A 21,941-nucleotide genomic window follows, 5' to 3' on the forward strand; every position below is an offset into this window, starting at 1 on the left:
CAGTCATTCTGTGGGAAAATGTCCATTATACCCTCAATTTTTTTTTTCCGATTTATCTCTTCTTCTCTCTCCCCTGCAGAGACCTCAGCAGAGCACAACGCCTCCGTCTCACTCCACCGAGTTACTCCACCACGCTTTAATTCCCAATCCCCATTTTCACTTCTGAGATCCGAAAGACTACCAGAGCTCTAGAACAAGGACACCAAATCTCACTCTCTCTGAACTGAAAAACCCACCTCCATCTCCGTCACTGGAGGTCTTTGCCGTCGTCTCTCTCATGTTGTTGTGAGATTCAGAAGGTTTTGCCGAACCGCATCTGTACCTTCATTCTCCACCGGAATCGGGAAATCGCTCTCTTCTTTGCTCGATTCTTGCTTGATAGCAGAGCTTCAAGGCCAAGAACATGTAAGCCAATCTTTCCCATTCCAAGCCCAACCCCAAGTGAGTCCGATTTGCATGTGTGTTCGATTTGAGTGGTCAAGTTTTGATCTTGGTTAGAAGTTAGGTCTTTTGATCAATTTTTGTTCGTTGATTTTGGAAGCTAGTGTAATTTGAAGTTTTTCTGATGGCCTATGTCGAAGAGAGTATAGGAAGCAGAGATTGAGAAGAGTATGGACTAGAGTTTTGCAGGTCACCATTGGAGAAGAGGGAGATTTTCATTTCGGATATGGTTTTCGGCAGCGCAGCAGTGGCGTTGGTGATGGCGGTGGGGATTGGGGCATGGAGCTGTTTGGCCTGGAATTGGGATTTGATGGTACTGGTTTTTTGCAGGGTTTGGATGGAGCTCATAGATTGTTGATGATTGGGGCATGGAGCTCCGTCTTCTCTCGGGTTTTTGTCAATGGGAGAGAGAAGCATTTGACAATGGGTTTTTGTTTTTGTTTATTTGAAGGAGGAGGGGAAGGTTGCTGAGGAGATCGACAGAGGCGTTGTGCTGATTGCTGAGGTTTCTGCAGGGGAGAGGGAAGGAGAAATAAACCGGAAAAAGAAAAAAAAAAGAATAAAATTAAAAAAAAAAAGTGAGGGTATAATGGACATTTTTTAGCGAAATGACTGTCACGTCAGCAGGTTAACGGAGTTTTTGGATGGAGAATAATGGAAATGACCTATTGGTCCAAAATTTGAGAGTACAAGGAGTACTAAACGTGTGAAATTAGAAGGCCAGGAACTGAAGTGTTTTTGGGACAAAAGTTCAAGGACTAACCAAACCAAATATGCTTCCAATCTCTTAACCAACCAAATATGCTTCCAATCTCTTAACCAAACCAATTCAATTGCTTTGATGACTGCCATAACCTCTGCAGCCACTGAACTTGGAATATCAAGCTTAGAACAAAAAGCACCTATAACAGTGCCTTTATAATCCCTATAGACACCACCATAGCCAGCAAGATTAGAGGCACTCTTCCAAGCACCATCAATATTTATTTTTATCCAACCTTATGGAGGAGCATGCCAACTAACCTCACTTATACACGGAGCACGACGTGGCTTGCATGAGACCCCAAATCTCTTGATAATACAAAGCTCTTGGCATTTATTAAACACTGGGGCGTTGCCAATCGACCCGAAGCATTAATACTACCACTAATTAAGCAGCAAACTTGAGGAGTTGCACCTGGCCTTGTTTCTAGATTGCCAAATAAACCAAAGAGCAGAACAAACCCTACAATCCATAACTCCCGCAACTGTTGGCTTCGCCCAGCCACAATGCCTAAATTTAACAAGTCCAGAATAGAGTTAGGAATTAAAGAAATATCAAACCTGTCACACATAAATTTCCAGACTGATGCAGCAAAGGGGCAGCGAAGAAAAATATGCTCAATAGATTCACCATTAGCTCGACATAGAACACAATAGGATGCCAATGAAATTCCGTGCTCTTGAAGATAGTCCTCCGAAAGAATGCTACCACGCAATATTTTCCAAGCCAAAAGTAACATACGAGGTAGAACATGCTTTGACCATATTACTTTAAACCTTAGCATATAATTTTTGAAGGTCGATTTTGACAGAGATAATCTTTGAAGGTCGATTTAACTTTGTAATGGTTAAATTCTCAAACTTTAGTGCATAATCCTCTTAAATCAACTTAAGCCTAGTTTTGGAGAGCTGGGATTAATTTGAAGGTAGCTGTAGCTTTTAGCTTACGAAAATTGTTGTTTACCAACTTTTATAAGTAGCAACTTAAGGAGGTAATTTTTAAATAAGCTGTTATTTATTTATTTTTAAATTTCACTAAATACTTTTTGCTACTTAACATATAAGATTATAATTTAGCAGTTTTTTGCACCGCATAAATTGTGTCAAACTTGGTCTTAATCCATAATCCACTTGACCTAAATCAGATTCTGTTATGCTATGCTGGGTCTTAATCCATAATCCACTTAAACCCAAATCCGATTATGTTGATATTCAGATGGGCAATGATATGGGGCCTCAATGAGGCCTAAGATTTGTGGCCTCAAATCCTAGGTGTTATGCCATGTAAGTAAATACAATTTTTTTTTTAATTCCACTAATATATCTTGTCACATCATACTATTGCAACACCAACTTTACCCTTTTATATTTCTTTTTAGATGTTAGGGGGTGAATCAATTACATTAATGAATTTAATTAGGTGATGAAAAAAACTGATATGTACTAATTTAAGAGAAATGTCTACAAATTATTTGACAAATATTTTTCTTCATTTAATTAAATTATTTCCTATCATTTTTCTTTCCAAATAGCATTAATATATTGAATTAGGTGTCAAGAAATAGGCATTAAATATTCTTTCCAAATATTGATTAATTTCATAAAAAAAAAAATAGCATTAATAAATTGAATTTGGAAAATACGTATGTCTAAATTAAGAGGTATGACAAAATTTCATGTTAGTAGCAGTCATTAATTATCATCTACAATCTAAATATTAGGGAAAAACAAACAAAAATAATAAACTCAATTTCAATGTTTAAACCCTAGCTACATAAAGAGAAAAAAATGAACAATATGAATATGTATTTTTCACATTATATTTTCAAAATTTGCAGGAACCCAATAAAGGTTGAATTTATATACATGTGTTATGCAAATCTTTTGTTCGAATGTATGTGCAAATCTATTGACTGAATTACATGAAATTTTTTTTGTTCTTTATTGAAGAAAAAAAAATTGTTGTTTAAATCGAAGCATGAGTGTAATGAAAAAAAAAAAACCAAAATAATTTTTTTTTTAGAAAAAAGCCAAACTAATTTAGGGTCATTAGATTTTGGAATGATAAGATAGTCTTTTTCTCAAGAATTACATAACATGATCTGACAAATAAGTGACGTGTATAGGTGACATGACATGACACCTAAGATTGAGGCCATAAATCTTAGGCCTCATTGAGGCCACAAATCATTTTCCTATTCGGATATGTTCAACTGTCGTCCCTTAGACATTCAACACTTAAAATAAGAGATCGAGAGAGATGTCTCCACCAAATCAGGAGTAAACGTGGCAAGTGAGTGTACGACCGACCTGTAAAATAATGCAGGTAGAAGTCCACCATTGGGTCCCACCAGCTATGACTGTGCCGTTGTGAAAGCTAAAACCAAACCAACACTTCATCTCCTTTACACTCTCACCCTCTCACACTAATCACAACTACTTACCTTTCTGCCAGCAAAGTCATAAAAGAAATGACACAGACGACAGACTTCGATATATAGAGAGACAAGGCAGCAAAATCTCATCACATTTTGATGATCATGTGTATATACAAATATTCTTAATTACCTCTCCCATTGTCCGTTGATCAAAGCAATCTCCACAAATCTAAGGGAGATGCATACCAAATCGAATTGATCTTTCATTGTTATCAAACTGTTCGAAATTTTTACTTTTTATTTAAGTTGGTCTTTAATTAGTTGACTGCTAAACCGAGCATTGCATTCTTAAGATATTAGACAACATGATAGAACTGTTCGAGTAATCTGTGCCATAGTTTATCTGGAGTTACTATGTCTTGTTGGTAAGCTTAATCTTACCATTCCTGTTCTGTTCTGTTCTCACTTCAAGTTCATGTACTTTCCTAATTTATGGGATCTTTGATTCTTCCTGATTTTTTAAGGAAACCAAGTTGATGCTGGAAAGAGTTTTCACCAACTTGTTGTAGGAATATACTATCCCGAACCGCAACCAATTTGACCGTATATAAGGAGCCTCCCCACCACCTTACTGTCAACTTCTCTCAGTGATCAAAACTTTACAATCATCTAATTAACCCACAAGGTTCAACATAAAATGGCTTCTTCTTTTGATCCACGAAGCAAACCAAGCTGGAAAGTACCAGATAGAGAAAATGTCCTCGAATTAATAAACCTACACAGTGCAATTTATTACACCATGCTGATGGAGACCGCCCCAACATCCTCCATTAGACTTGAAGATGCCGATTATCACGAGGTCAAAAACCTCTCTGTCAAGGAAGTAGAGGAGAAACTTGAAGCTCTCAAGAAAAAATTAGATGATGCGGAATTTAGTTTGATTTCACGAGGCAAGTCCAACCAGACCTATCGTGCTTGTAGCGATGGTGTCAAACGTTATGCGCTGAAGGATATAAATAAATGCTTTAAACCAAGAGCTGAAAAAAGAGAAGCCATCCGTTATATGATTGATCTTATTATCCAGTCCTTCAAAGAAGAAAAACGACCTACACTTGCTAAGCTGAATACGTCGAGCTCAGCTCTTGATGACATATGTTGCGCTATAGGTTGCACCAGATCAAGTCTCAACGTAGATGCTAGTGTAAGAGGCGTTGTTGGAGGTCTGCTTTCGATCAAGATTGGAAAGTACAAAACCTTGTGTACACGCAGGGATGATGGGGAACCCATCCCGCCTTTTATGCATTCAGATATTATTTTGAAGAATCGTGGAGCCAAGTTCGTATTGGTGGTGGAAGATAAATCCGCTTTTAATACTCTCATGCAAGACAAGTTTTACGTTGATTATCCATGTATAATCATCACCGGAATGGGAATGCCGGAGGTGGGGAGCAGAAGTTTTCTAAACGTATTGTCGGAGAAGTTTAAGATTCCAGTGTATGGCCTTTTCGACTGTGATCCAGCTGGCATCGAAATTTTATCAGTTTATGCTGCTGGGTCGTACAATAAATCGTACGATAGTGTGAATTTGACTTGCCCGGATATGATGTGGTTGGGTGTTTGGCCGAGTGACCTACATGCGCTTAAAATACCCTGCAAGGATTTAACTTCAGAGGAGATTAGAAAAGTAAACACTCTTTTGGAAGAAGATTTTGTGAAAGAGTATCCGACATTGCTTGAGGAGCTGCAACTTATGAAGAAGAAGAAGAAAAAGGCAAACCTTGAAGCTTTGGAGAAGTTTGGGCGCACTTGTTTGACCAAGTACTATTTGCCATATAAGTTGAAGTATCTCTTAACCGACACCGACTAAAGGTCTAAAGCAACAGATCGATTAACCATGCTATGTAGGAATTCATATTTTATTTTTTTAATCAAGCTTTTTTGTAGCATTTTTGTTTTTTATTTTTATTTTTTTTGGAGAATGTAGAATTTGATGATTTATATTAATAGTACCATTGGTGCGTCTTATTATAATTTTGAAATACTAATAAAGCTTTGTGGGAGTTTTTCTGGCTTTGCAGCTGATGTAGGACGAGAATGGACCCAGTTTAGCCGAAAAACCATAAAAGTAAAGAAGCGGTGTAGAATCAAGAAGAGTGATTGGAAAATAGGTAACTCACGAGTAATCAGGTTACTAGCCGCTGGAATATTCAAGAAGATTTGGTTTTGGACTTTTCGGGTTTCTCATGCGAAAAGTCAGGTTTTGATTTTGAATCAGATTTGACTAACTTTTGGCCAGAATGTCCGTTTGAAACGCATGATACCTTTCCAGAATGGGAACGACGAGATCTTCAAGACTCACTTTAGTGAGCCCTATCAGATTTATGCCAAAATGTTTCGTCTTAATTATCCGATTCGTGATTTAATATTTTTAGGTTAGTTTTACATTCTTTTTATTTTAGGTTTTCTAGTTTATTTTGGATTTGTTTTGTTTTAATCCGTGGGCTTTAGGGTTTCATTGTTAGTCGCCCTAGGGTTTCTTTTCCCATATATAAGCAACCTTAAACGGCTGCAGAACTATCTTTTATCATATTATCAATCAAAATTGAGAGTTTCTCGGTGGACTCCAGAATCCTTTGTTTTAGGTTTATTGCTGGTAAACCTAGGTTACACGCTTCCCGCATCAGCAGCCATATTTTGCTAACTTTGCATGGGTCTTCGTGTGTTCCTAATTTTGTTATTTTTCAGATTAGCTATGTCAACTCCCTAACAAATGTCCCTACAATGACCTCGTCCCCCTTAGTGTAACTTTGCAATGCCATTTTAGCGTTTAAACTTATGTTTCTCTTCAAATAACAAAATGTATCTGTACACACATGGGCAATTGCTAGCTAAAATCGTCGATTCAATTAGTCCAACAAAAAAGAGAATCCTCAAATCAAAATATGGGCACAATGCCACCGAGATCCCCCTCTGCCTCCCCTCCCTCTGTCCGCCCGCATTTTTCTCGACGGCTGCTTCCTCCGCTACCACAACTACAGCTTCTACTCCGAAGCTTCCGTCCTGGCCGTAGACGCCGTCGTCTGCGGCGGAGATGGCGCAGCGGTGTTTAAGGAGAATGTTGCGTAGGCGATTGAGAGTGTTAAGAGGTCCGCGGCGGAGAATGGGGGGTTTGGGGTGGGGGGAAGTGAGCGGGGAGGTGTATGGTTTGGGGCAGTGCTGGAAGACGGTGGGTGACCGTGAGAGTGTTTGGACAAGGGAGGTGAGGCGGTGAGAGGGTGTGGGTTGGAGGCAGAAGGCAAGGCTTTGAATGCTGGGTGTTACTTGAGCTATTCGACTCGGAAGTTCTATTCTATAACGATCAGGGTGAAACAGAGCATGAGCATGGTTAGTTATTTATGTTCTTCCCAATTGATCTTTCATTGTTATCAAACTGTTCGAATTTTTACTTTTTAGTTAAGTTGGTCTTTGATTAGTTGACTGCTAAACCGAGCATTGCATTCTTAAGATATTAGACAACATGATAGAACTGTTCGAGTAATCTGTGTCATAGTTTATCTGGAGTTACACTGTCTTGTTGCTTAATCTTACTATTCCTGTTCTGTTCTCACCTTTTCTTGGTTACCGACCAGAATATATAGGAATGGTTTTGACTTTTTTGAATTTGAATTGTTTTTAGTTAATCTGAATTTGTATGTGCAGGGTTTACAGATAGAAGGGGAATCATCACAGCAATTGTTTTGGGAGCAGTTGCTTTCACAATGCTGTCTCTCTTTGCTGCTTATGCAGGCTATACAAAGCTGGTGCAGATCAGAAAAGGTATGAACTTTTGAGAAGAAAAAAAAATTGTCATTGTTGCATTTAGGATATAGATTTTACTCATTTTAGGCTTCAGTAATGAGATTTGTTCTTTGTTCAGAGTGCAGTAATCTAGGCTTGGTGTCAATAAGCATTAGCAAGTATTCTAGCTTGAATTTCAAGTATGAAAAACTAGAGAAGGCCACAGATTACTTTTAACACCTCGAGAAATATTGGGGAAGGGGGAGGTGGTACTGTGTTCAAGGGGCCTCTTCCGAGTGGCAAAACTGTAGCTGTGAAGAGATTGTTCTACAATACCAGGAAATGGGTAGATGAGTTCTTCAATGAGGTGAATTTGATCAGTGGAATTCAGCACAAGCACCTAGTGAAGCTTTTGGGTTGTAGCATTGAAGGCCCTGAGAGCCTGCTGGTGTATGAATATGTGCCTAACAGGAGCCTCGATCAATTCCTTTTCGGTAATACTCCTCTCTCTACATGGATTCAAAAGGTTTAGATTTTTCTCAAACTTGTAGCATTTTGATCATGTAAGAATTACGATATTGGTTGAGAACATTTTTTAACTAGGATTGGAGGAATGACGGTGACAAAGATTTTTAATTTACTTGGTCTTTAAACTATGCAGATAAGAACAATGATCAGTTTCTTAACTGGAAGCAGCGGTTTGATATTATTGTCGGAACAGCTGAAGGGATTGCATATCTTCATGTAGGCTCTGAAGTAAGAATAATCCACAGGGACATAAAAAGCAGCAATGTTCTTCTGGATGAGAATCTTAGCCCAAAGATCGCAGACTTTGGCCTTGCTCGGTGTTTTGCTTCCAACAAGTCTCATCTTAGCACCGGCATTGCTGGAACACTGTAAGTTCTAATTTATGGTCTCGAACTCATCAGTTACATCGTTTACTAGATTAAGATCAACAGCTTCAGCACTTTCTTGTTAGTCTAATTACCTTGTAAACAGCACGTAGTGCATTTGTTCTTAAAATCTTTTAGTCCCATCTAACAATTCCGGTAATCATAAATGGCTATGCAGAGGTTATATGGCCCCAGAGTATCTTGTTCAAGGGCAACTTACAGAGAAAGCAGACTTTTAGAGCTTTGGAGTGCTAGTTCTCGAGATTGTGTCTGGTATGAGGAATAGCACCTTCAAACAGGAGGACTCTGACTCTGACTCTGATTCACTCCTACACAAAGTAAGTTGTGCAACTCTTGGACATAGCAAATGAAACTGCTGTTTTACATTATGGGATATAAGAAACAAGATCTTATTAGACCATCATACGTTTGGGTTTCAGGTTTGGAAACACTACAGATCCAACAAGTTGGCCGACATGGTTGATCCTTGCTTGAGAGATCATGAGTTTCCAGCAAAAGAGGTATCAAATGTTCTTCAAATTGGACTTCTGTGCACACAGGCCTCAGTTACTTTGAGACCATCTATGGCTGAAGTAGTTATAATGCTAACAGCCAACAAAGAGAGAGACATTCCTATTCCAAACCAACCTCCCTTTCTAAATGCCACGACGCTAGAGCAAGCCAGCTCCATTAGGTCTAATAGCGAAAACAGCTTCGTCTCAAATACTTTAACAAAAGTTGAGACGTCCTCTCGTTGGAGTCTTCCAGCACCCCTAGTTTGGATAATAAGGGTCATGTATCAACTTACTCTTGCAGAAGTAGCAGGTTTCCCACGTCTTAAACATGTTAAGAAAAGCATGCTTGGAGGTCAGGTCAGTATGCAGAAGTGCAGAACTAGAGAGATTTTCGGAATTCAGAACCGGAAGATATTCAGATTTTTGGTTCTCTGTCTTGTTCATACACTTGTCTGTCTATATGGAAGCGCACGCATCACTTCAGTTTCATATAGGCGACAGAGCGCTGTCAGAGAGATGTAGCAAGTGCCGTGCAACATACACACATAGTGATCACTGGTCAGTGGACTACGTGTTTACAGCAGAAATAGTACACCATATAAACCAAGATGACATTATTCGGAGGAACTCGTTTGATCGAGAGACATTTTCTAAACAGAAACTGAAATACACTTGTTTCTATGTGGTTTTCCATAGATCAGTAAAATCGTCTGTAGAGTTCATTGAATTTAAATACTGCAGTACTTCATCAATTCAATTATCAACATGTCAAAATCTATGAACATCAATCTTTAGATTTGAATCTCATCATAGAAAAGGAAAACCACAAATGCTATGAAGATTCATCCTTGGACCCACATGCCTCACCAACGCGACTAACAACTTTTGCTGTTACCCCTGTTGAATCATGGAAGGTCCGAACTCAATTTTGATTCAAAAACAGCATTTGATATGTATGAAAAGAGAGTCGTTCTTTTCGTTTTTATAGGTGTACGCGGCATTGCATGTCGATGCAATGAGATGACATTCCTCTTGAATGGAGCGAATGTTGTTGAGTTCTTGTGAAGGATTGATGCGTAGAGCACCTTGACCTTTTGATGAAAAGAGAGAAAACGAAGCTTAGAGAAATGTTATTTTGATTGATTGCTTTCATTCTGTTTCTACACAAATATTTCTGAATTAATTACAATGTACCTCCCGCAGAGGCGTTTTCAATTTCATACCAAAACTTCAATTTGTATCGTCCGTTACAAAAATATGTTATCTGCTAACCACATAGCATCACTTGTTTTCATTAAAATGCTGATTAATAACAGCTAAGCATCCGCGTGCAGGTGCATTCTATGATTGGTTTTGGTTCTTTGCAGCTAAGCAAGCTGGGGTTTTAATATCTCCGGTGACCGCCTCTTTCTCCATAAACGAACCTAAATAATTATGCAAAAACGATCAAACTGCAATCACTATTGTCGCCCTTTCTTTTCCTAAACCTCTCATTCCCAGTTTTAATGAAGATCAAAGTAGATGGACTTCCGCTTCCATCTCTTGTCGTCAAAATTACATCTTTAGATCTAGAGAAAGGGAGAGGAAATGTGTACTGCTTGGTCGGATTGCTTAGTGTGCTTCTTGGAACTTTATTCCATTCTAATTCTTCCAGAACCTCTACTCCACTTTCCGGTCCAAGCTTCTTCTCACGAGCACGTTTCCTTGCCAATACCAAGGGCTTTGATGATGGAGGAAGCACACTATTTGATGACACCAAGACAGGGAAATTCTTTGCCTTTTCAGGTATGTGGTCAAATACTGTATATTGTGTCGCAACTTTGTCATCATTTTGAACTTTGGCAGCAATCTCATCTTCATGAACTTTGTCAGCAACCTCATCTTCAAAAAGTTGAGGTACAAGGTTTACAGCTAGACATCGGATTGGAAAAAAAAGAAAAGAAAAAAAAAGCCGTTAACATTACCTTCTTCAGAGTCTTCATTTAGAAGCTTGAAACTGGGCCTGGTATAAAAGACCCAAATAATCAAGTAAGAGAAATCAGTTATTCAGACCAAGAAAGAACAACCTTGGTAAGCAGAAATGAAAATGGAACATCAGTGAAAGAGATACTCACATGGGACTATCTACGCTTTTGGATTTCGTGGAGTTTGGAAGCACTTCACTTGGATCTTCATAAGTATCATCTTCTATGATACATACTTCCTCAGGGAGAGGAAGAGAGGGTGCTTTTTTTCCTCGTTTGGTATTTGCACTTAGATTGCTTTCCTTCATTAATATAAGCTCCCGGTTTAGATCAATACCAACTGCATGGATAAAGTGACAAATTATGTATTATAAGATTAAAAACTCACGATTATACCAGTCAATAGTAACTTGTAAAGTGAAGGAAACTAGAAATATCAGGGCAGGGACTTTACTGTATTCTTCAAATATAAGATCAGCCTTAACAGTCAGCTTTCCTTGTTGGGGATTTGACAGGAGAACTGTTGCGCTATAGGGGCTGCAATGGAAACAATCCAAGTCAGACTAAACAAGGTAATAATCATGGAACCTGAGCTCTATCTTCTAATCTTAGTATAGGTTATGATTAAATTTTATTATTTTACACTATTAAAATCATTATAGTAACTATTCCCATCACAATTGATATAGCTACCGCTGGTAGCCCAGTCTTTTCCAGGGCATAATTTTCTTAGTCACATTGCAGAAACTCTGGATGTGCTTAACAAACAGATATATCTAACATGCTACATGTTCTCAAACAGAGGAAAAAATTAAGGTTGTGAGCGTACGCACCTCGAGAATTCGTCAACTCTGCAGCCACAAATTATAGAGTGGAAACAGGATGATTACCAAACCCCTCAGGCAACAAGGAAAAGGCTGATTATTAGATATATGAAATATCTAGTTGATAGAACCCCTTGGTATTGTACTTGAATTTTTGTGAAAAACCAACAACTAAAAGTAAGCTTCTAAATTGTCCTCACCTTATTTTCTCATGAAAGAGAATCAGGTTATCTTCTTCTGAACCTACAATCTATAACAGATAAAATATTAGGGCCAGATTGTATAACAATGAAATTATTTTGTATCACGAAGATCTGAAGAAATTATGTGGAGCTGTTATAGAGTATATAGTTATATACCATATCAGCATAATGTCGTTTTGTTGATTGGAGCGTCTGTGATAGCCTAGTCAGTGTTACCGCTAGCTTCAATTTCCCTTGCCCCTGGCATTCAGTTTCCTCAACTTTCAACTCGACCTTTGGAGGTAGAGACAGTAGAGACTCTTTTATATGGTTCCCAAATGGGTATTTTCGACCAGTGACTATCTCAATTCTCCTAGGATCAGCCTCAGCTAGTGTCTCAAATGATTTAACTCCCATCGAATGTAGTGCCTGAAAGGAGCATAAAGATAAAAAGAAAATAAGGGTAGTGAAGAGTCAGTATTTGAGTGACCTAAGAATATCAAAAAGCATGTTTTTTCCTAAGCATATAAAGAAGTGGAAGACACCTTTGCAGTCACCATTCCAATCCCTGGTAATTGTTTCAGCAAGTATGGACTGTCATCCCAGAGTTTTTGATACATAGATTTCGCCAAAAGCATCAAGTTCAAGGCTCCTTTGTAATTCTTTTGGTAAATAAAAAATTCTTTCATGCATCTGACAATTCTACAGCCATTTGAGCATATGGGGTTCATATCCTAACACACAAACACCCATTTGATTTCAGCTCTGAATATAATCAAATACCACAGTTATCAAGATAATGATGGAATTTTAGTAGAGACTGAGAAATGAAACCTGGGTAAGGGATAAATCATGAGCCGAAGGATCACCACTCAAGCAGTCATTAGCCAAAAGAAATATCTTTTCTTCTCTGGTTTGAATACGTTTTTTTCGCTTCCCTTTGTCACCAAGAATGTGAAAGCGAAGTCGACCATCTTTATCAGTGTTTATGTCATTTAGAAGCTTCTTCTCATTGCGCCTGAGCTGTATCCCTTCATATTCCAGTAGATAGATGATACAAAATTCCTTCATTAGTATTGTCAAAGAAATGTGAATAGCAGCAAGTAGCTAGTTAAATATGCATTACAAGAAATTTCCTCAGCACGGCATATGACATGAAGAGCATCTACAAAACTGCACTTTGCAGGTGTCTGAATAATGTATTTCATCGTGACAAATTTCAAATAGTACTTCGTCATCAGCCTCCCAGGTTCTAAAGGGGTTAACGTTACTAATACCTAGTGGTTTCAACAGAAAACCATCTTCATCAGTCCATATCATCTGATGTCGCGATAACTCATTAACTTTCTGTACACAGACATCTGATAGAAAATAAAATTGACAAGGAGAGAAATGAAGCCAATTTTTCTTCTCTTTTTTTTTTTGGGGGGGGGGGTTTGGTGTTGTACAAGTAAACAGTCATAGCTATCTCTGCAGTTAAATGCTCCGTCAAACATGAAAGCAATCTAATGACAGAAGACAATACAAGCTCATTAGAAGACATTTGCAATAGTTTGGCGATATAAGCTTCAAAGACCACCAAAGTTGTACTGGAATTTAAAGTTATAACACGCACTGAGATTCCACCATCTCACATCCATTCAAGAGATTCTCATACAAGTGAACCTGATATCCAATAAGAACATAATTAACGAATTCGAAGACAAAAGTTTCTGTGTTAACAGACAGGACTAGTTCAATCCCAAGAAATATGAAGACAATGAATGAACAGAAATAGTTGGAAAGCAAAAAACCAACACACACAGGGGTAAAGACTAAGGAAGAAAAGTAATAAACTACCATATCTCTTCTTGTCATGATTATAACCATTCCGGTATCATCAGATGGTGGCAGACCTGCCCTCCCACTCATCTGCATGGTGATACAACTCACAGAATATTAAATTGCAGTTTGCTAAATTACCTAACAGTGCAGACATGCATATGGACACCACAAGAATTTTTCTTGTTTGACCTGGCACATTTGTTTCAAATAGAGCCTTGATGTACAGACAAGACATATACTGGACAGAAGTAATACAAAAAATAAAGGCTCTGTTAACTAATGTCCCAATTTTATCTACTTGAATTGTCCTGCTTAGAAAGGGTGTGATGGACAAACCTGTAGTAGTGCAGATCCGTCAATTTCCATGTAGACTCCTTTTTCTTTGTTTCTTCACAAACTGCACATGTTAATGAATAAACACACCAGAAAATTTCATCATACTGATTTGAAGAAATCTAAGTTCAAAATACGAGTGCTGTGTTGATTTTATGACTAGTGTATGTGCTGGTAGGTTGATTCCATGAGCAAGAGTATTTGTTGTGCACAAAATTTGAGCATCACCCTTAAGGAAAAGACTTCCAATGAGATTACGATCCTTGAGGAAAAGGCCACCATTGTGATAACCAACTGCAAGCAGGCAATTTATTTGATAACATGTCAATGTGGGGAGGTGCAGTAAGTTATAGTTAATGTAATGTGAACAACAAAACAAAGTAGTTCCATACCAGCATAAATCATATAAGATTGCATTTGTTTGTCACTGCATGACAATGAAGCTTCCCTTAGCCTCTCTTGCTGTTCTCTGCTTTTAATGAATGTATTTGAATGACCAAAGGCCATGACTGTCTGAGAAAGTATCTGTGCTGCTTCTTGTGCACCTTTTCTAGTTGAGCAAAAAACTAGAGCAGACTTCCCTCTTGAATATTGCATAAGGATATCTGTGCACAGTTATAAGTGTATAAGTTATTCATGAACTTTAATTAGCGATGAATTCAATCTAGAAAGCATATAAATTCAAGAGGGGGGTGGGGTATCATCTATATGAAAAGGTCAGCAGCGCATCATGGTCATTGCTTACCGAAAATGTAGTTTTGAAGGTGCTGGAAAAAGGGACAAACATAAACCATCAGAAACATGAATAGTGGTATAGTTTGTAATATATACTTTCTTACTATGAGATTTGTGAGAAGATATGCATCTGGTTTAAGATGGTAACTTTAGAAATTACCTTTTCAAATAGAAAATCATTTTTTGCTGGGGCGTAGCCTGCAAATCAAGCAGTTTTGAATATGCATTAATAAATGAGAACCAAATATAAATAGACAACATGCTTCAGTAAATTTGTATTATCAGACATGCATCAGTGATCAAACCACAGATGTGATTACTAACAAACAGTTGTCATGCATCCTCCTATAAAGAACATATATATTGGAGAGCTTGGTATTATAAAAAATAAAATAAAATGAAAAACTGAATATGTTTCAGTGTTCGTGCGAGTGTTTATTTATTTTAATTTTTTACAAGGTACCTCAAAAAAAATCAACTAAAAGAATCTTTAAAAAGTGATAACTGAAATGAAAAGAATATCTTGTTCAAAAACATAATGAAAAAGAACATTGTGTTCGTTTGATGAAGTGTATGTCATAAATACCTCCTCCTAAGAAGGTTCAGGTACCAAAAGTGAGGAAAAAAGTTACCAAAAATACTTGGAAAAAAGAAAAACAGAGTGCATCTCATCCAACGAGTTCTGATAAGAAAGAATAGGAAAGCGGGGCTCTTGATTGTCATTATTATTATTATTATTATTTCAAAAATGGGGAGTCCTTGATATGATTAAATATTTTGTGCATGGTGAATTCAAGTCATGTTTGCGTACCAAAAACTTTTGTAGTCAGCTTTACCGGCCTCATTTCTTCTCCAAACCTGTATGCAGAGCAGAAAGATTAAAACAGAAGAACTGGATACTTGTATAGTTCGATTAATGAGCAGTATTTCTTAAATCAATATCAAATGAATGTTGAAATACCTTTTAATCCCTTGGACAGGCACCTTGAGCCACTCCGCTACAGTGGCTTGCATGCATTGGTTTGCGTGCATTGTTGTTAAACCATTTGCCATTTGTACTTTTCTAAAGAAAGTCAATACGATAAAATCTAATCCTACCGAGTATATATTTAACAAACAAATATCTCACCAAGGTCCTAAATATTTGGAATGGTGGCAGACACAGCTAGAAAACGAACATGAGCCTGAGCGCTTGACTTCATTTCAGGGTTGTGAGCAAGCAATTTTATTCTGCTAACTATTGCTTCCAAAACTGCTCCACGAGGATCATTCAACAGATGAACTTCATCAATAAGTAGAACTGCTATATTGCTGAAAAAGCCCAATCCACCATCCTTTACGCGATACAGCGATACTGCATCAAATTTCTATTTAAGGACAATAATTGATTAGTCATGATCCTATGATATCATCTAGAATAAAGCCAACTGCGAAAAAATGGAAGAACTGAATATGAATCTTATTTTCTAAAGGAATAAGAAGAAACATATAATGTATGCGCATATGAAAGCTGATAGAATCCAGGATCAAACACTGCAAGTGGGATTAAGTTCAGGCGGTTATAAAGGAGAGAATGCAGGTTTACATGGCTGAAACCTGAAAAATATTATGCACTGACAGCCCAACATAAGGAAGTTTCGTCAATTTTGTTAATTTATGATTATGGTGCTGTTTTGAGAAGATAGTTGACTTCTTTAAGATGAGTGGGTCAAGCATTTCAATCTATACTTTAATTCTTAAGTGTGTCCATCTGTGTAACCTTATACCTTTACACTCACCTCAGGAGTGATTAAAATAATGTCTGCTGCCTGTAAACTCCTGGTGTTGTAAGATTCATTATCTCCGGTGAGCTCCAAGCAAACTACTCCCCAAGATCCAAACCTCTGGGTCCAATCACGAACCTTCTCCTGAACCAAAGCCTTTGATGGGGCAATATAGATCTTCATGCCACATAAAAAGAAGGTAGAGAGAAGGAATAAGTGGTTAATATTTAGATTATTCATAAACTTCTAGCAGAATATAGTACACATGTGCAACAGTGAAGAGCAAAGATTTCATATAAAAAGGATAAAAATAACAAAGAAAAATTAGCTGTGATCAAGCCTACATAAGAATGATACATATCATGCTCATAGTGGGGAGAATAAATAAATCATTGAAGAAAATTTGAAAGAACATCATTGAAGGTGTCTGTAGTTCCTTTAGAATCCTGAATAATTAAAACTAAGGCTCCCACACATTTATTCTAGAACTATCAAAATGTTTACGACCTTACTTTTGGATTGAGGACATCAGACACTTACTGTTTTGAGAGTTCCATTTGTAGGTGTAAACCTCCCATCCTCAGAGATGAATCTTGAAAGATGCCTCAAAATTCAAAGCTCAAAAATGACTGTTTTACCACTTCCAGTTGGCGCCGACACAACCATGTTCACAGCTGAGTGGAAACAAGCAGGAAAGCATTCACTCTGCAAAGAAATACTTTTCAACTACACAAGTACACAACACACTCCACCTTGTGGATAGCGCAAAAATAACAACACCACGCAGATGATGTAAGAACCTTTGTGAGATCACATAGATTCTATCATCTCGAAATCACAGTTCAACTTCTTTGTTAGAATATGCAGCTCCAACAAAAAAAAAAAAACTATATGCAGCAGTTGCATAAATGTAAATGGAATTATGTAATACAAGTTACAGCAATATGCACACTTGTATCAAGAACAAACAAACGATGCCAATATTCATGCTTTAACAACAGCCACACTTGCTTTATCTTTCTGATAAGCCACCATTATTGTAAAGCAAATGGAGTAGTCCATATGACACTCTTTGTTACTTGGTGCATGTTCAAATACATTGCAATAGTGGAGACTCTTGTTATTGTTCGGGAGGGGGTTTAGGCTTTATGTCCCCCCTCCCCCCTTCTGTATTCATCAGTTTCATTAATGAAGGCTTGAGAGCGGCCGCACCAGCCCTTATTTCAAAAAAAAAAAAAAAACAACAACAGCCACACTACAAAATCCCCTCTCAATAGAACTTGAGCAGGTCAGGTGATTACCTAAAATTAAAACATGCTCAAAAAGGAGCCGGCAAGTCTGCCACGGACTTAAGTGTATACGAATCCATGCTTGAAACCAGTTTCCTGCCAGAAACAGCAACAAAAAATATAATAAAAGTTTAGAATCCACAGAATCAGTGGAATTCTCCGAAATTTCATGCTATAATTCACAGAAATTAAACACAATCAGTACACATGTCAAGAACCAAATATTGCTTTACAATCTATAAAATCCAGAACTCTCCACAAGCACAAAAATGATATCTCTGTTCTGCGAATCCTCTACTTTTTCTTAGTCAACCAAATTAGAAATTGCTTAGCTTTTAATTAGTGAGGAGAGAATCACAATAATTTAATCGTAAGATCACATATCAGTAAGTTACAGAACCAAATCTATATATCAAATCACACAAAACTGCTAATTCTCTTCATATCCGTCAGCAAATCTTTGAAAATCGATGTAAACTACTAAGAGAATCCTAGATCTTAAAACCTCAACCTCGAATTTCTCCATCTCGGTAACAATATCAAGATGCATTGACGAAATCTCACTGAAAATACTGATCCAGAGCTAGACGTACGTACCTAGATTGGAGATGAAAGGGTATCTAAGCGATCATTCAAAGTCATGTAGTTGGTTAATTAGCATCTCTTATTTTGAAATTTGTAAATACACATATGGTCATGATATAAAGATTTTTGGAATCTGTAAAACAATACTATATTTCATTATATAATGCATCTAATGTTTGTAATTGCTGTCTTATAATGCATAAATGATATACCCGCAGCATCGTGCAGGCATCAATACTAGTTGATCCCAATATTCCTATTCGGTATGGGAACATACAGAAATTGTAGGAACTGGTGTAGGCCACCATGGGAGCATAACTTGTAATGCTAGCCCAGTAAATGTTGTCTCCATCTCGGACCATTCTCCTGTGTGAATGTTACACTTGTAAGTGACAGGTTCTCTATAATGATGATAATCTCTTAGAGACACAAAACATGTATCCAAATCATTTGGATCAGAACCCATATACTCCAGCGAAGTAAGTACATGATAATATACTTGGTCCATTATATTATAAGTTTTCCGGTGTTTCTGACCCAGTTCTCCACCCCCTTGTACCGCCATTTGTTCTAGTTCTTCTTTTTTCAACTCCCAAACCGATAGCCTAACTCCAGAGGGGTCCTCATTCTCCACCGTCTGCACCAACTGCAGACGTCCATGGTGCACCTGAAGGTAATATAATGAAGAAAGTAAATCTTCATCTTCATGTTCCTGCCGAACAAGTTTAATAACATGAAATTGATATCCCGAATCACCATTAGCAGTAGTACTAGAACAAGTGGTAGTGCTCTTCTTGTTGATCATCAAAGGTCCCAGCCCAAGCAGATCACCATCCGTAGCATTCCAATATAGCATTCCATTGGAAGCAAAGCCAAAACGGGACACGAGTCTGGAATAAATACCGGAATAAATAAAGCCGCGTGGACATGATACTAGGGATTCTCGCCACTCACCAATCTCACTAGAGAAGACCTGAATCTTGAATTCAAAACAAAGTTTTTCCTTGTCATCAGGATGAAGAATTCTCACAACCTTGCACTTATACTCGGCATCAATTTTGATTACCTTCCTTTCTTCTTCATCTTCTTTTTGATCACTATTGTCAGCGAGTCTGTCTTCTTCTTCCTTATAGTATGGCTCACAGATGAATCCCACAGCAGGCCTACATCCCCAAATGCAACGGCATTGATGGATCGGAGGAAGATTAACCAGTTGCATGGTCCTTGGATTGTAGATGTAATAATCACCGAGGCTGATATTTTCACAGAGAACCAAGTCGTTCCATGTAGCTAGCAGTACTAGTAATCTGCCCTTCTTGTGTTCGAATTCTAAGAATCTCCTAAATGTTGCAAACAAATCTGTGGTAAGGAGTTCATCCCCAAGCTTGTTTATAATAGTACCAGGTATTAGGGTTTGGTTATCTCTTTGGAGCCACAATAAACGGCCGACAAAATAAGAATCGGACGTGAGTGAGCGCCAACTCTTTGACACACTCTTGCATCTATAAACAGATTTAGCGCAAGGTAGTCGACAAAGGATTTCAACTAATAATTCCTTTGGGATATCATCAATATTGGTTGACGATGCTAATCGTTTCGATCTTCTTAAGCCATCAGATGAATCAGTTGGTACTGGTATTTTACTCTCGATGGCAGGGTTTCTATCATCACCACCTCTCATACTTCTCTAAACTCTCAGTCGATTCATAGCGTGTCCTATCAATGATTCAGTCCTATATATATATATAATTCCCTTTGTTTTTTTTTTTTTTCCTCCTCACTCGAGTAGGGTTTGGCGACGGACTAGGAAACCGAATACATCTTCATGGCCCATGTAAACTTTTCCAACATCCAAAAAAAAAAAAACCCAAACAACCATTTAGGCCGGTCGATCTCCAGCAAGGCTTGGTGACCATGATTGTGATTTTGAGCCCTTCGTTGCCAGCTCGGCCCAAGGGAGATCGTGGCTTACGTCATGCCCCATCCATCCGTGGAGAGAAGGCCCAGTCCAAGAGCTAGCTCAAACCAGCTCTGACGTTAGTCACTGCATTTCTTTCTTTGAAGTGCATGAATGGTTGAGTAGGAAACAAGCTTAACTGCTATGCTTTACTCCAAGAATTATTATGAGCTTTTAGAGACACTATATATATATATATATATATATATATATATATATATATATATATATATATATGCCCAGAAGCTGTTCTACGAAATAACAGAGAATTGTACTAGGGTGGTCTTGGTCACTACTTTACGTTTTATGTCTTTTACATTTTAACGTTGTCAAGCCTAGCTTGTGTCATTACATCAAAAGCAAGATTTGAATCAATAACAGAGTGCTTCTACTGCTTGGGTTTTTTTAGCTTTTACTACACTGTTTCAGCCTTCAATAGCAATGACCCAGTACGGATGGCTGGCTGGCTGCCACAACTGTCGTTATGGGGCCAGCATCCATGGAGGCATGCTTTGCCCTGGTTTTATTCTTTTTGTTGTCATCTTTGCTATATTCTTGGCATAGCTTATGGTTTCCTGGCTGCTACTATGGCTATTCAGAGAATGTCCTGACCAAGAGCAAACTCACCAAGGTTAGTGAGCTTGGTGAGAGGGAAAAAAAATCCCTGTTCAGTCATGATTATTCTTATTTATTATAAAGCAAAGGGAAAACAATTTATGTTCATCATTTCCCTTTACTTACATATCAATTTAAAGCATGCTCCTTCATGGTGTTAACATCTTAAATTGATGCTGTTGAATTTTTGTAGACATCATTGTGGAACAACCTTCATCCCAATTCCCAAGTTCCCAACCAAGTTATAGGGACAGCTGCCATACTAAGAGAGATTGATTGTTTAAGTGCCTCTGTCAATGACATCGATCCTCGAAGTGAGATCAAACATTTTATCTACAATAACCCTTCCAAACACAAGGCTCTGTGGGTTCGCAGGATGGTTGATCACTTTTTTATGTTCATTTTCGAGTAAGTTAATCTTCACTATACCTTTATCTTTTGGAATGCCAGGATTCCTGAACATTTGTATGCTTACTATAACATGTAACTTATGTTCTGGTGAGGTTCCAGCCCAGAATGAAATTGACTTGACCACTGCTCCCAGTGTAGATAATGGCACACACTGGGGACAACAGGTTTGTTATTCCCGAATCCTTTGTCCTATGTTTTTATTTATCGTCAAGAAATCAATTTGCAGATGGAAAATATTTTCTGCAAAGTTCAAAAGAAATCTCAACATTATGGTAAACTCCTGTATCACTGCCGTCAAATGCTTATATTAGGAACTGAAATTTGCAAATTGATAGGCCAATGGACAAAAATTAAATACTCCACACCTGATATATAACTTGTTCATATAAGTGCAATGTTGTGTGTGATGATATCTGTTCCCCTCATTTTATACATAGCAGACTTTCTTTCTTCCTGTTTTCTTTTTGGTCAAAACATAGCACAGTTTCAGCAACCAAATGATGAACAAAGGCATGACAGATTACTTGGAGCATGTGCATGTTCTTTACCGAAATATATTCTGTTACAAGCAATTCCGAACTTTCATTTTGAGAACCATGATCCAGTGACTCAGGCTGGTACAAGCAATTTCGAGTTCTTGAATAAGGTGATTCCTGATGATCCAATTGTATACGGTGATTTGTTTTATGTTTC

General features: G+C 37.8%; 1 protein-coding gene, 1 long non-coding RNA gene and 2 pseudogenes across 2 annotated transcripts; 3 read left to right on the forward strand and 1 right to left on the reverse strand.

Annotated features, from left to right (window-relative positions):
- Positions 1-4,278: 4,278 nt before the first annotated feature.
- Positions 4,279-5,448, forward strand: LOC133727055 (DNA topoisomerase 6 subunit A-like). Its single transcript, XM_062154683.1, has one exon. It carries the CDS (start codon positions 4,279-4,281, stop codon positions 5,446-5,448), a length of 1,170 nt encoding a protein of 389 aa, XP_062010667.1.
- A 1,224-nt stretch (positions 5,449-6,672) lies between these two features.
- Positions 6,673-9,505, forward strand: LOC133727059 (cysteine-rich receptor-like protein kinase 42; annotated as a pseudogene).
- A 380-nt stretch (positions 9,506-9,885) lies between these two features.
- On the reverse strand, positions 9,886-17,760 carry LOC133710650 (DExH-box ATP-dependent RNA helicase DExH17-like; annotated as a pseudogene).
- Positions 10,418-11,799, forward strand: LOC133710747 (uncharacterized). The gene is made up of 3 exons (XR_009846840.1): positions 10,418-10,551; positions 11,246-11,302; positions 11,533-11,799. It is a non-coding gene; the product is annotated as an uncharacterized LOC133710747 (long non-coding RNA).
- Positions 17,761-21,941: the final 4,181 nt, after the last annotated feature.

The sequence above is a fragment of the Rosa rugosa genome, chromosome 1 (genome assembly GCF_958449725.1).
Source record: "Rosa rugosa chromosome 1, drRosRugo1.1, whole genome shotgun sequence".
NCBI lineage: Eukaryota > Viridiplantae > Streptophyta > Magnoliopsida > Rosales > Rosaceae > Rosa > Rosa rugosa.

What these genes read in the sequence shown, in the direction of transcription:
- LOC133727055 (XM_062154683.1), top strand. Translation starts at nt 4,279, where the DNA reads ATGGCTTCTTCTTTTGATCCACGAAGCAAACCAAGCTGGAAAGTACCA.